At 35.4% G+C, this 14,886-nt stretch overlaps 1 protein-coding gene across 4 annotated transcripts in view; it reads left to right on the forward strand.

Annotated features, from left to right (window-relative positions):
• LOC118272556 (uncharacterized) overlaps window positions 1-14,886 on the forward strand; it is a 216,507-nt gene that overhangs the window by 138,010 nt on the left and 63,611 nt on the right. For all 4 annotated transcript variants that reach the window (XM_050693329.1, XM_050693331.1, XM_050693330.1 and 1 more), the window contains exon 7: window positions 6,024-6,209. In XM_050693329.1, the coding sequence (XP_050549286.1) occupies window positions 6,024-6,209 (186 nt within the window). The remainder of the gene's footprint in view (window positions 1-6,023; window positions 6,210-14,886) is intronic.

Below are 14,886 nucleotides of genomic sequence, written 5' to 3' on the forward strand. Positions count from 1 at the left end.
GGACTGACATCTTTGCCTCGGAAAAAACACTTGAAGCCTATCTGCTACAGATATAAATAAGACTTCGAACTACCTTAAGATGGTTTTATAGGCAATTTGCAGGATGTAAATTAACAAATAATTTAAATCCCATTATTCATTTTAATTTTAAAAACCTTTTATACGCTCCATCTCCGTTAAAAACAAAAGGGTGTTCGTGACAACCCTAGCGAAGGGTCGGCCCTGTTTACAATGCCGACGTCTGCATTCAACAAGTTTAGAACCACAGCATTCCGCAGCGGACCGCAGCCGTGCCGCACGAGCGCCGCACCCGCGTCGCACCCGCGCCGCACCCTCAACGCCCGAGTGGAATGTGACGTCACAAAATGTTAGCCATAAACGACGTTAACGAAGTTATGACGCTGGTAAATTTCGTGAAACTAATGGGAAGGAATAACATGATTACTGTTCAGAAGAATACTAACCCCAGTGATATTTACAATAAGCTTTACCGTGTTGTGTTCTTTTTGGAAATGATTTTTTTTTTTTTATGGAACAAGCCGGCAATCGAGCAGACGTATTACCTGATGGTAAGCAATCGCCGCCGCCCATGGACACTTGAAACACCAGAGGCGTTACAAGTGCGTTGCCGGCTTTTTGGGAGTTAGGAATTTAAGGGTTGTTGTTCGGGAATCGGGGATGGGGAAGATTGGGAAGGGGGAATTGGGCCTCCGGTAACCTCACTCACACAACGAAACACAACGCAAGCGTTGTTTCACGTCAGTTTTCTGTGAGGCCGTGGTATCACTCCGGTCGAGCCGGCCCATTCGTGCCGAAGCATGGCTCTCCCACACTTATAATACCTAAATATGATTTTGTAGCTTGTCACGTTTCCTTCCCAGAATGTGAGAGTATTATCTTCCTCACACAGGTCACATTCCTCACATTTCCTAGAAACAGATGTTCATACTGTTAACATTAACATTTTACACCATTCTTATGAAAATAATACGTGTGAAGTGTTTCGTGCTCTCGTAGTAATTTCGTAGCAAAAGCGTAGCGCCGTAGCGCGCTCGTAGCAACTAGATGTGGATCTTATTACCTACGAACTTTCTTTTTCAAAAACGTTTACTTGCTCACAATTTCTGTTCAATTAAATATTCAAAGTTCATTAAAGAGAAACATGCCCTCGGTTTATGTATTAATTAATTTCTGATTCAACCCTTCTTACTTTGATAAATTCTACGTGTTTCCCCTGAGGCTTAGTCAGGACGAATGTTGTAGTAACAAATCAAACATCTCCTCCATTATAACGTGCTGTTTGAACCAGGGACAATAGTTTCTTAGTACAATATTACTGCTGCAATAATTACCTGTATTTGTTATTTAATCAGCTACAAAAGTACGTAACAATATTAGTAACTGAGAATTATCAAAGTATTACTGGGTTTTTTTCGGTTTTTCGAAAATTTCTCAGTCCGCCGCACGGAGTCTGGAATCGTGCCCAATATATGGCAATAGGCTCACCCCCTATTACATGGGTCTTATAACACAAATGGTGAAAAGTGGGTGTACATAGTTCAGCGGCATTACGTGCCGTAATGTCCACCTCTGCCTACCCCTTCGGGGATAAAAGGCGTAACATTACTTTTTACAAGTCAAAAATCTTATACCACACGAACCAAGCAGTCGAACAATACGTATTGTGATATAAATATACATTCTTTGCCTTTGAACATGTAACATTCCAGCCCGCTGACCGCGGAGAGTAGGTCAGACGGGATTTATCTGGACAGCGGCATTTACTGATCCTCACAATACATTATTCATTACATCAACAATACCTTAAAAATAAACGCTACAAAGAAATCTAGGTCTCACATTATTAATCATGACTTCAAGACTCACTTTCAACACAAAGGCGGTAATAAATCAGTTCGCCGCCATTTTCATAAGATGGCGGTCGACAAAAGCGCGCGAATTCATCAGCGGTTCACTTCGACTGCGCTCCTGTTATTAATAGCTGGCTTATAATTAAAATTAAGGTGTGTGTAGATAGATTTTTTATTATAACTATAAGACTGATTAATAACATTGTGGAGATATATGGTTTTTCTATAATACAGACAGAGAAATATCAAACATATTTTTAATCACATTTTTCGGTTCGGTGTCTATCTAGTAACACTACTATTTATATTTATTTAATATTTTCAATATACAGAATTTACACTTCTACAGTATTCATAGTAATTCAAGTAATAAAATAATAAACTACATTTTAAAGATTTGAGAAAACCGAAAACTAAAATCAAAACAAAAGGCATAAACTAAAACCACTGATAGTTTAGAAGTCCTCCTCCATCCTCCTTTTTTGAAGTCGGTAAAAATAATAAAACTATAGATAACAAATAAACTGAACGTCACGACACTTTCAACTATTCAAGAATTTAGTATTTATTGCTTTTAAGCTTCGATCATGGTATTGTTGATCGAAGCTTTTAAGTGCGCCAGACGAATTATTAGTACCTCTAAAATAATGTATCATACAAAAGTATAGATTAAGTACCTACATGTAGATTAGTGCAACATACTGGTGACGCAGTTAGTTCTAACCGTCCCGTCCACCACTTCACTCTGACGTGGAGTGCGCGCGCTAAGTGACCGTGCGAGCAATCTTCGCTAACAACAGATATCTCAACTAGTTTTGTTAGTTCGTGAACTTAGTATAGAGTTATAGCCGATTCATGTGACGTGGCTACTAAGCTAACAAGGACAGAAGCTACTATTATTGTTACGAAGTGTTTTGATAATAATTGTTTTTTTTTTTTAATATAGAGTGATGCAATAGGTATGTAAGTATCGGAGAAGAAACGAAACTCACGGAAAATCGACGTGAAACAACTCTTTCGGTGTGTTTCGTTATGTGAGTGTGGTTACCGGAAGCCCAATTACCCATCTTCTCAATATTCCCAATCCCTATTCCCCAGAAACCCTTAAATTTCTAACCCTAAAAGACCGGCAACGCACTTGTAACGCCTCTGGTGTTTCTGTTGTCCATGCGGCGACGATTGCTTACCCTCAAATGATTCGTCTGCTCGTTTAAATAAAAAAAAGAGAAGATTTATATCCATTTTTTCCGACAACGAAAACTTACTTATTATATGTATTATATCAATGTCTAAATTTTTAGCAATATATTCGCCTCTAATTATAGTATAACAATGGAAAAAGGATTTCTTACCGTCTTACAATGATGCCTATACAGTAAGGGATATTTCGCGTTATCTTGAATATGATTGATGAGTTAATTAACGCATAGCGTATTAGTCACTTGACTGCTGCGCAGATTAATTGTAGGGAACGCAACAGTTGAGTGTAAGGGTGAGATATAATATAATGTACTATGTAGCTCTTTTCAGTATAGTTACTAAATATAAATTGTAACATAACTGTGAATAAAAAGTCTTCGACAAGAAGACGGGTGGTCTTCTTTTTCTTTGAGGGGGGAAAATCATCCAATGTCTTCAGACTGGTGGTCTGGCGATACAAACAAGCTAAAGCAGGCCTTCCCAACCTCTTCCCGATCAAGGATCAATATCATTCTTATGGGATAAGGAACCACTATTACTAATACTTTTTTCACGCTCTAATTTTCTCATTCACTTATAAAAATACTGAATTTGGGAGTTTTTAAATCAGTTGTTCCTCTCAGTTGTCTCCTTTGATATTAGATTAGCTTGAGCTAATCTAAACGTGGCAATTATTGGACAGAGTTGTTGATATGGCCTTACTTTTTAACCGATGCAAGGATAATTAACATTTTCTTGAATATTAAATTCAAACATCACAAATTAAAATATGTAAGTAGAAACTCGTTCATCGATAGTCTGGCTAATTTATAAACTATCAATTTCATCGACAAATTTCTTCGAACATTCACATCACTATTCCATGACATCGCGTGTTGGACAATGATTTCTGTTTATACACATGAAAACAGACTAAACGGTTCGCGGTACATAATTACGTTAGTGTATTATTCCAGCGAATTACTCTGCCTACCTTCCAGTCGCTAAACGTTTTAACTAAAATATGAAATAAGCTGGTTGTGTTTTGTCTGGCTTGTGGACTTTATAAATACATTATACATACTTTAAATGTATATTTTTAAATTCCTTTGGAATACATTAATATTATAAGGATACATTTTAAGATTTCAGTCTCTCCAATATTTTTAAAAATAACCATTATGAAAAACTTCACGGGTTCATTGACCGAAAAATCGCAAGTGCAACTGCTGGGCAAGGAGTCTCGGGTTCGATTCCCGTGTCGGGCAAAGCATTGTAGGTAGGGGTTTTTTCGGGTTTCCGAAATTTTCTCAATTTCATTAATAAAATGTCTAAATTACCATAAAAACACATAATATAAGAAACACCTAGCTTCACTGACGGACACACTGACAGACTACTACTATTTTTTAAAGTTTCAAAAGCCTTCTATTACAAATAGATTTTTTAATTGAAAATAAATGCTTTGTAATTATAAACACTAACATCAAGCCGCGAAAGGACATCAAAAAATCAGCGACTGATGTAAAATTCACACTGATTACAATGACGAGCGTTAATAATGCACCTTAATTGCATTAAATATGCAATGATTCGTGTATTTCGTTCACAATTATCGCCATTTTCATTATACAATCACAATTTGTTAACAGCTAGCCATTATATAATTTGGTTACAGATTCAATTTATGTTTTGACCACGTTTTATTCAAAATTAATAAAAGGGAATGTTAAATTGACACATCTGATGTTTTAAGAGTGTGGAAGAGCCACGAATAGGGCGACTCAACCGAAGTGATACCACTACCTCACAGAAGACCGACGTGAAACAATGCTTGCGTTGTGTTTCGTTGTGTGAGTGAGGTTATCGGAGGCCCAATTACCCCTGTTCCCAAACTTCCCAAACCGTGATTCCCTAACAACCTTAAATTCCAGCAACGCTCTTGTAACGCCTCTGTTGTTTCACATTCATCACATGATCCGTATGCTCTTTTACCGGCTTATAGCAAAAATAAAAGGTTTTGTTCACATCACACCATATTTTGTGTCTTTCTAAAAAGTCATCATCGATAGCCCATAAGTGGCCACTGCTATCCAAAGGTCTCTTCTTACACGGAGAAGGTTTACACTTTCCTGAAATGGATGTACTATATAAATTCTAACTATCGTATCGTAGGTTAGTACCTACACTAGGTATGCTTCAAGCACTAGGTATTAACTAAATTACTGTTTGTACCTAGACTGCATTCGAGTGCCTAGTAATGACCACTTCACTACTAATATACAATGGAAACGAAACATTTATGAAAGCACATCAAGTTACATCTCATATTTGTTCGATTTTCAATCTTATTGTTTTGTTGCAAAGTTGAATTTGTATCGAAGATTTTCTTCAGTTTGGGGTACTTTTATGTGCTAGTGTTACGTTCGTTATTTGAAAAATAGAGCTCAAAATATTGTAGTGTTTTGTTTGTGAAGTAATGCTTTTTAATATCATTATTTATTTTTAATGATCCATCGCATCGTGTCGGTTTTCTTTTGTGTTTATAGCGAAAGGTTGTAAAACAGTAATTTAATTGGACACTCGTATTATTATTTTATTTTTGTCTTTATAAATATGTATATACATACATAGATAAAACATGGTATTGTGTTATAACTACAAGACATGACTTATGTTTATTCAATCGTCGCTGCCCATGCAAGATCAGAGGAGTTACAAGAGTGTTACAACACTCTTGTAACTCCTTAGAGAAGGCCTTTTAGAGAAGTGGGGGAGGATTGGACCTCCGGTATTAGTTGTTTATCCGACGCCTATTACGATGGCTATTCCACGTGTTGAAAATAAAACAAACACTATAAATTAAAAACTGCCAGCCAAATGGCACCTATTTTGCGTCGACCTAAAAAATAATCACATAAATCATGAAAAACTTAAGATACTTTTAATTAATGATAATTATTTTGTTCTCAGACTGGTTTCCTGGCTGGAGGAAGCACAGCGGCCAGCCCAATGATGACGGCACATCAGGCCAGGACTGCGTGGAGGCCCGCCGGGAGTTCCCTCCGCGCCCGCCGCCGGCAGCCACCACCTTCATGTGGAACGACAGAGGCTGCAGGGAACACAACTACTTCGTCTGCGAGAAACCCAGTGTTGAAGGTATGTTTGGCTTATGTTTATGCTTAGCTTAGCTAGCTTATGGACATTTGTGAACGGCGTGTCAAAAATTATGGAATTTTTCGTGACTTTTCAAGAGTACTATAAAATATTTCTGTCTTGAGATACACTAAATTGATTATGTTGTGTTTAATAGCTTGTTTACGTAACTATTTGACGAGGAACTCGATCAGTTTCGCGTTCCGCTGAGGGGTCGTATTTATGAGTAGTATTGCGTGAATACGACACACGACGCAATGGTGCAGCTACTTATAATTAGGAATTTTGTGTAGTTTCATAAATAAAAGAGCTTTGTGTAAAATGTATAAGAAAATGTCGTGTCTTCTACAATTTAATTTACATAAACTTGACTCATGTCTAATTTAATGATAAATATTAGTATTATTATGCTTGTCTTAGCTACTAATCCAATCAAACTGTCAAAAGGCTAAAAATAAATAAAATTTCTCATAAAAATATTTAAAATTAAATTTCGTCGACTGATATAAATCAAACCGTGGTAAATGACGTTACTGCGAAATAATAAATCGCGTTTTATTTCGATATTAGAAAATTGAATTTGTTTTCGGTCACGACACTAGAAAGGCAATTTTTTTTTTGTTTAACCGTTATTTTGTTCGCCTACGTCTTGTTATTATGCCTATATTGACAGTTCATATGATTGGCTTTTTATTTAATACTCAATTTTATTTAGCTTATTTCTATAGCGCGATATGATTATTGGTAAATTAATGTAATGTAATTTGCTGTATACACAGAAAAATAAAAATTGTATTTTCTGAGATTTATTTCGTATTACAAATAAATCAAGTAACAGAACAAGATTTCACGACTATCTCAAAAAGACACTTAAACTGTCACAGTTTATCTTAAAACAAGTATTAAATCAAACCATTTCACTTCAAAAACGCAAAATTTAAATTCATCTACGACTTTTATATAAATGGAATTGAAATTGATGGATTATTTATTAGAGGTAGTGATTACTTTAGTTAAAATAAAGAAAAGATTATTTTGGAGGAAAGTATATTCAACTGCAATAAAACAAAAGAGTAAAAGGTAACAGAGTAAAGTTGCCAACATAAAATATAAATAAAATAATTGCCAGTGTATTGAAAAAGGTTGCGTTCACTATTCAACAGAAATAAGCTTAAACCGTACCTCATATATATTTTCCATTAAATGTGATCCCAGTAACCCAATGACTTCGCTACATAACTGAACATATAACATGTAACACGTCTCTAAGCACGTTGCAACAATAGCCCGTTAATTGCACCATTGATCGTGCAGTAACCATTTCCAACGAGCTGCTACTTGACACTGTAACACCCGCCACGTACAGCGTTACCGCAACATGTAACGTAGCGTGTAGCACGTTGCAAGTTACAGACAATCCGCTAATGCATTTTCACGTACTTGGTTTTTATTGTGAGCAGTAAAGGGTTACGGGGAATGAAGAAGGTATTTGTGAATGCTTTTAAAGTCGAGTGTTAAGTGTAGAGGTGGTTCCTATACTTTGTGGTCGATTAAGATTTAATCTACTAGTACTTAGGTACTTCTTAACCGACTGTAAGATATGGAGTAAGTTACTTAACCCGATATTATACTCTGTAATTACTTTTAAACTTCAAAAACAAATGAAGAGAATCTTTTAAATCATCTCGTCTTTGTTTTTACTAAAATTTCTTCTTAGCCTCTTCTAATTTTGAAATCGACACGAGGGACATATAACACTAAGGCTAACTTTGAATTAAGAACGTAATTTGTATGCATAATCTGTCACACAAGTTTATCGGGCACATATATGTAGGTGGTGAAACAGGCGCTAAGTCTTAATCAGATTTGATAGAATGTAAATATTTTATATAGAACCTGATCATCTTCCCTCAAATAAAATTATCTAATAAAGAAAACAAAGAGTCCTATAATATTTTCATTAACACTAATTTATTAGTGTCTAACACAACTCACAAAAACACTAATAACATAATTACACAAATATAACTGAAAAAACTTTACACGTGAAAAAACAATCAAGGTTGTCTACCCACACACAACATACGAAACAACCTAAATAACATATGACACGTAACCTTTACATAGTTCAATGACATTTAGTACGAGTTTAAAAAAAATAAAACACGAACATGTTGTAGCTTCGTCGAACAACTGATCATTTCAGGGAACGTCTGGCAATCTAGGAAATGACTTTGATTACCGACAGATTACCAAGTACGATACGTATGGGCTGTTTATGTCTGTCTGTCTATTTGACGAGTGGGCTGATTACTGGGAATACTTGTTTATTGGGTGACTATTAACCCTTGGTATATTCTGGCTGATTTATTTACTTACGGTTGGTAGTTTTAATAAGATTGTAAGTGACTTAAGTGTGTAATAAAAGTTGATTTGTTTGTTTGTTCAATGATATCGATCGTATGGTTCGAATGATTCTGGAGCTGCGGACTATTGTGTGGGTTTACCGGGGCTCCGGCTCGAAAAGCAGGAGTAGGAACGGGGTGGTTTTTACTCAGTAAGAGTCTAACACTCCCTCTCGTCTCGCCCAAGGCGGGAGAAGTCATTGGATGATTTTCCCATACATATAAAAATTGTTAATATGACTGTGTAGGAATTAAGTCAAAATCATGTTTTATGTATTATTATAATAACTATCTTGAGACATACGAAAATAACTAAAAATTAATTTACGTGAGTAAACCGTGATTTTTAGTTAATCATTTATGTATTTCAATCACTTTGACCATAATACACCTACGCAGTTTTCTTTATTCGACGTTTGATTAAGTAATTTAGATAGTGTTCGTATATTTTATTACCAATAATTACACCTCTATCAAACCCCTCTTCAAATAATACATGTGACGTCACATTTAACCTCTTGTATATAAGACACAACAGAAAATACATTGTGTCTTACGTGGATTCACGTTTCGGCACACGATGGGTTAACGTTCAATTTAACTAGTAATAAACACAAAAGTATTTTACTGCCTCGTTGGTCTAGTGTTCAATTCAAGTCTCGGGTTCAATTTCTGGATCGGGAAAGGATTACTGGAGGTTTTCGGATTTTCAAAAATTTCTCAGTAGTAGCACGCAGTTTAGAATCGTGTCTGGTATATGTTAATAGGCTCACCTCCTATTATGTGGGACTTATAACACAAATGGTGAAAAGTGGGCGTACATTTGTACACCTCTGCCTACCCCTTTAAATATAAAAGGCGTGACGATACAGATACATACAAAAGTAATTTAATTGACAGTGTAAGAGGATTACTTTGTCCCAAGACTGAATGTATATTTATTTCAATCTACGCTACTGATGTCAAGTGAAACTAAATTATAAATGAGACAGCTATTTAATTAGACACAAAAAGATGGCCTATCTGATTTCAGTGTTTCATTTATTTTATATTCTAGTAACTGAAAGAAAATTACGTTGAGTACAAAGTAGGTAAGGCCTAAGATTCGAAATTAATTAATTCTATTACTTAGTTTTTAATTTAAATGTTTCGTTGGTCTTCTCGAGTTGGTTTCGAGTTCGATTAAAAAAGTATTGTATTCCTTTTTGTGATAAGTACATATTATATGATAGGTTTTTGAAATATTGACTGAAGAGAAATGGAAAGTGAATTTACATATGTTATATCTTACGTTCTTCTACGATGTCCTTCGGGTAATTAAACACTGATGATGATTGATTTTACTGCACGTTTGGTGCGGTGGCTGGGCAACTGGCTGCCACGTAACGTGTAGCGGGTTAGATTAACGCTCGAAGTAACTCTTGGTGTGATCCATAAATTTTTATTTCGGGTCTGGGTGTCTTGTGTATATGAACTTACGACATTGTATGTTTGACTCACGACACAGAAGAAAATCAAAGTGTGGGGCAACGTTTAAAAAAATGATTTCAATTTAATTTAATCATAATATAGTCGGAAAAAATAGAAATAGATTAGATAGTTTCATGTCTAGTTAATTTAATAAAGAAATCCTTATAATACCTTAAATTTTAACCTGCCCAGGTAAGAACTAAAGGAAAAAATACCCAAATCTAGCTTATATAAAGCAATCACTACAAAGTTACAAAGGCTACTGAAAGTTAGTCAATCATGGCGGCCGTAAATTTTAATGATCTAAACTTAGCAACTAGGTATCCTAAGATCTAAGCCTAGGTATTACATCTCGGCCTTGAAGTGCTAGATTAATAAAATTATACCTTGACCTAGAAAAGGGTTTAAAGAATATCAAAGAGACATCAAGGATCTTTTTACAGAGTAATTTTACAAAAATTTTTAGTTTCTATGAAATATTAAAAGATGTCAGACATTATTTCTCTACTAGTTTCTGCCAGCAGCTTGCATTCCTTTAATATTAGTCAGATTATAATCTATTTTTGAACCAAATAGGTATAATGACGGGTATGAAAATTAAAAATCTACTTAGTCCGTCAGTTAGGTAATGAAAAAATATTAGACACGTATTTTTTTTATTTTGTCATCAACAGTAAGTAGTTCCAGATTCACATCACTCACGTTACCAAACTCAGTACCATTTAGTTCATTCAATATCCACGCAATACGGGTTCTAGTGTTGCAACTCAATAGTACGAAATTTCACAATACAGTATCAATATCGATCGATGGAAATAGGATTAGGAGAGTAAGCCCCCTGACCTTGGGGTCTATAGTTGTCAAACTTTTCCTAACTAATGACTTATCAACTTTCTTTTCTGTGACGAAAAGTCACACTGTTGTTAAAATGGTTAGTTAGTTTTCATCAACAGTGCCACTTGTGTATAATTCTACACAAGTACCTAAAACGACATACATTTCTCGTATTGCAAAAAGCACCTGTAACTAAAGATAAAATGAATCCAGAGCCGGGATGTATTATCCACTTATTTTAAGCACACATGATACACTACACTCGTTTGTCTTCGGATAAAAACACTGGCTTAGCGAACCATTCGTTTGAGTTATCTCATGTGTAGCAGGGCGTGTGAGTGTGTGAGTAAACGCTAGCATTTTGAAGAATAATACTGTATTTGAATGTGTAATATGGATTTATGTTAGTTTTACATGTTGACATAATGGTGAAGGTATTTTCTTGTGGTACGAAGATGTGTAGCTTTTTCATGAGACGGTTTTATTGTGTGCGAAGGAGTCAATGTAAGTGCTCGCACTTTGGAGGTAAATATTATTTGTAAATGTTATCATGTTTTTAGGTGTTCTTTTCCTCAGATCAAATTATTTTAGATATGTTTACTTGCGGTTATAGATATTTTTAACAGTATAGGAGTGCTTTTCTACTAGAGATGTGCTATGTTACGTTGCTGTGTATGCGTTTGGCTTCCACCAATCATATTTATTGGTACACATAGCTTAGCACTGGTGGAAACGGACTTAGCTAAGCATGTCTTTACATAGAAAGTTGCGTGCTACGGATGTGTGCCATGGATGGCTTCCCTATATCAATAGATCGCATACTTAAGCTGCACATCTTCCTCGCACAGCTGTATAGCTGAGCATCGATGATTAAGGGTTACATAGATTCGTGGCGATACAATAAGTGACTTCCTCAAACAAAATCATCAATTACCTCTCTGACTTAAAAATCTTCTTATATGGGAACCAATCCTTCATCAGCCTGGAGATCTAGCGAAACATCTTCAGGTCAAGTATCGCAATATACAAATAATAAATAAACATACACTTCTGTATCTAGAATACAAATGAGCTAATTCAGAATTAGAACTCACTAACGGGAATTTTGAACTGTATTCACTAACATAATTCATGCAGATTAGATAACATGATAAATAAATGTATTTAATCTAAAGAAGTAATAACTAAAGTGGAACAGAGTATATTCTATATGTATATTATATTATGTTTTTACAGCTGGATCCCTGCAATGTTTTGTAATGAGGTTTCCCGTCCGTTCATCTCCAATGCACTTTATCTGATGAATATCTAGTGAACTGTAATGTACCAGCGACTCTGTTGGGTCTGTTGCATAACAATAGATGATGGTACTATAAATACTACATAGCGTATGAGTTTGTCTGGACTTTAAAGGTGACAGTGACCTTATAAACAGTGTTGTTTTCCAAAGTAGGTGTGTTCATTAAGCAATGTGGTGTAATTCCAGATTAAGAAATTAAGCATGAATGATTTGAAAAGCAATATGATGCGAAAATAATATTTTGTCTAAAAAAAAAGGTTACCTAAGTACAGCTCGTTGGCCGAGTGGTCGAAATTGCGACTGTCGAACAAGAGGTCTCGAGTTCGATTCTCGGGTCGGGCATGGTATTACTGGGCGTTTTTCGGTTTATCGAAAATTTCTCAGTAGCACGGAGTCTGGAATTGTGCTCGGTATATGGCAATAAGCTCACCCCCTATTACATGCGACTTATAACACAAATGGTAAAAAGTGGGTCTACATTGTACAGTGGCATTAGGTGCTGCAATGTGCATCTCTGCCTACCCCTTCGAGGATAAAAGGCATTACGTTACTAAATTTAAAAAATACAATAATATTTTACTAACGTAACAAATAAAATACACAATTACATTGACATGTTTATCAACACACTCCTCTAGTATTCGATTTCCTAAATACCGAATCACAATATGAAATTCAAATCTCAAAGATATATCTGAGCCAACCAGTATAAGCTGACCTCTTTAGTGCATTGCATCTATGTTCGTCAGTGGCCATTTTGTTTGGAGCGAGCTGCATGGAGGCTCACACAATAGTGGTCTGGTTGTTTGGTTCGACGCCCCGAATGACCCAGTTGAAGGTAGAACGGAATACTGTACGAGATGTTAACGTGGGCGCCATTGTCAGCCAAATGACTACGGTGATGCACAGGCTTTGTCATCGCCATTTTTTTCTTCCATTTTTTTTTTTTTTTTGTATGAATGGGGAAATTGTATCATGTTTTGATGCTGATTCTGAACGGCTTTTGACAACTCGCATTCGCTGTAGTAACGTTCGATTTTTGAATTTGAATGTTTTTATTCGTTTGTTGTTTTTTTTTATTCAATCACTGCCTGGCTGTATGCAGCGTTATGGTTTGTTGTTCTTTTTTTAAATACTAACAATGCATTGTTTTGTACAATCACCAGCATTTCAGGCGACTGCAATGGCCGTATCAGAGTGTTTTGTTTTAAAGTCAAAACTCTAAAGTCAAAATTATTTATTTCAAATATACTAGGAAGGCACTTTTGAACGTCAATGTAAATAATATTAAAAATATCTGTCTGTCGGTCAATAACATTGTTTCGATTGCTTTAACTAGCAATTAAATGTAACACCAATATTCAGCTAAAGAGATAGAAAAAGAAAATAAACTTTAGAAAAACAAAATATTACATGGGACTTACAACATAAATTGTGAAAAGTGGGTGTACATTGTACAGTGGCATTACATGCCATAATATGCACCTCTGCCTATCCCTTTACTCATAAAAGGCGTGACATTTTTACATACTTTTTATTCCAATAACTTTTAAACAGCTTAATACATTACTGTAACGTAACATGGCTTAATCCAGAAGGAGCGTGGGTTTGAAACGTTTTGAGACAATTTCGTGTTCACGCGACATATTTTGGACCCAAGGACAGTGCGTCGCGTGCTAACGTTGATTTAACTGCGATACAGTCTAGCTGTTATGTCTATTGCTTTTGTCATTGTGCAAGTAAATGCAGAAGATTCAGTTTAATTATTATGTAATCGGCTTACTCACGTAACTGTTTGACGAAGAACTCGACTAGTTTCAAGCCATGCTAGAGGCTCATATTCATGAGAAGCATTCCGCGACACACGACGCGGCGATTGTCGCGCTGCTAGTATCAGTAGCATGGCTTGTAACTAGTCGAGTTCCTCGTCAAACAGTTACGTGAGTAAGCCGATAACATAATAATTAATTTATTATGTCTCACGAAAGTTATAATAAAAAGATTTAGTTTATAAAAACTGTAGTACAATTTATAGAGATATTTTCAAACCGAAATGATTTTTAATATATCGCTTGCTTTATCCGGAATTCAAACCTCAGGGCTCAGCAGTGAAACTTCTAATTACTCGCCTAATATAGTCTTTAATCAAAGCAATAAAATGCCCAAAAACAGATAAACAAACTTCTTCTCTTCTAATAATATCTTCTGATTTATTTCTTTCCGGGATCCATGACATTTATTCATGTCCCTAAGACGCGCCGGACTTTAGTGTTCCGGTGTTTTCATGGTTGTATTTACTGTAAATCCTGGCTTACAGGAGTTGCAGCAGTTTTGGAAGGTAGCAACGGGCTTATGCCATAAAAAAAGGTAACTGACAAAAGTGAGACTTTTGTTCGTAATTTTTTAATGGCAAGTGAAAGTTATGCATAATCTATGCAAAGCTAACTCAATAGTTAAGTAGTGCCGTGATTGGTAGCTATTTGCATAAAGAATAACTTAGATAACTTACTTATGTATCTGTATTGTGATTACAACGCAAATAAAATGTTTATTGTTACGGATTTTATTTACTTTTTAGGCTATATTTTAGTTTAATGGTAGACGCAATTGTTTTGAAATATTGTTTGGCAAGTTTGGTATACATACGTTGAATATTTTTAACATTAATGTT

The sequence above is a fragment of the Spodoptera frugiperda genome, chromosome 4 (assembly GCF_023101765.2).
Source record: "Spodoptera frugiperda isolate SF20-4 chromosome 4, AGI-APGP_CSIRO_Sfru_2.0, whole genome shotgun sequence".
Taxonomy (NCBI): Eukaryota; Metazoa; Arthropoda; class Insecta; order Lepidoptera; family Noctuidae; genus Spodoptera; species Spodoptera frugiperda.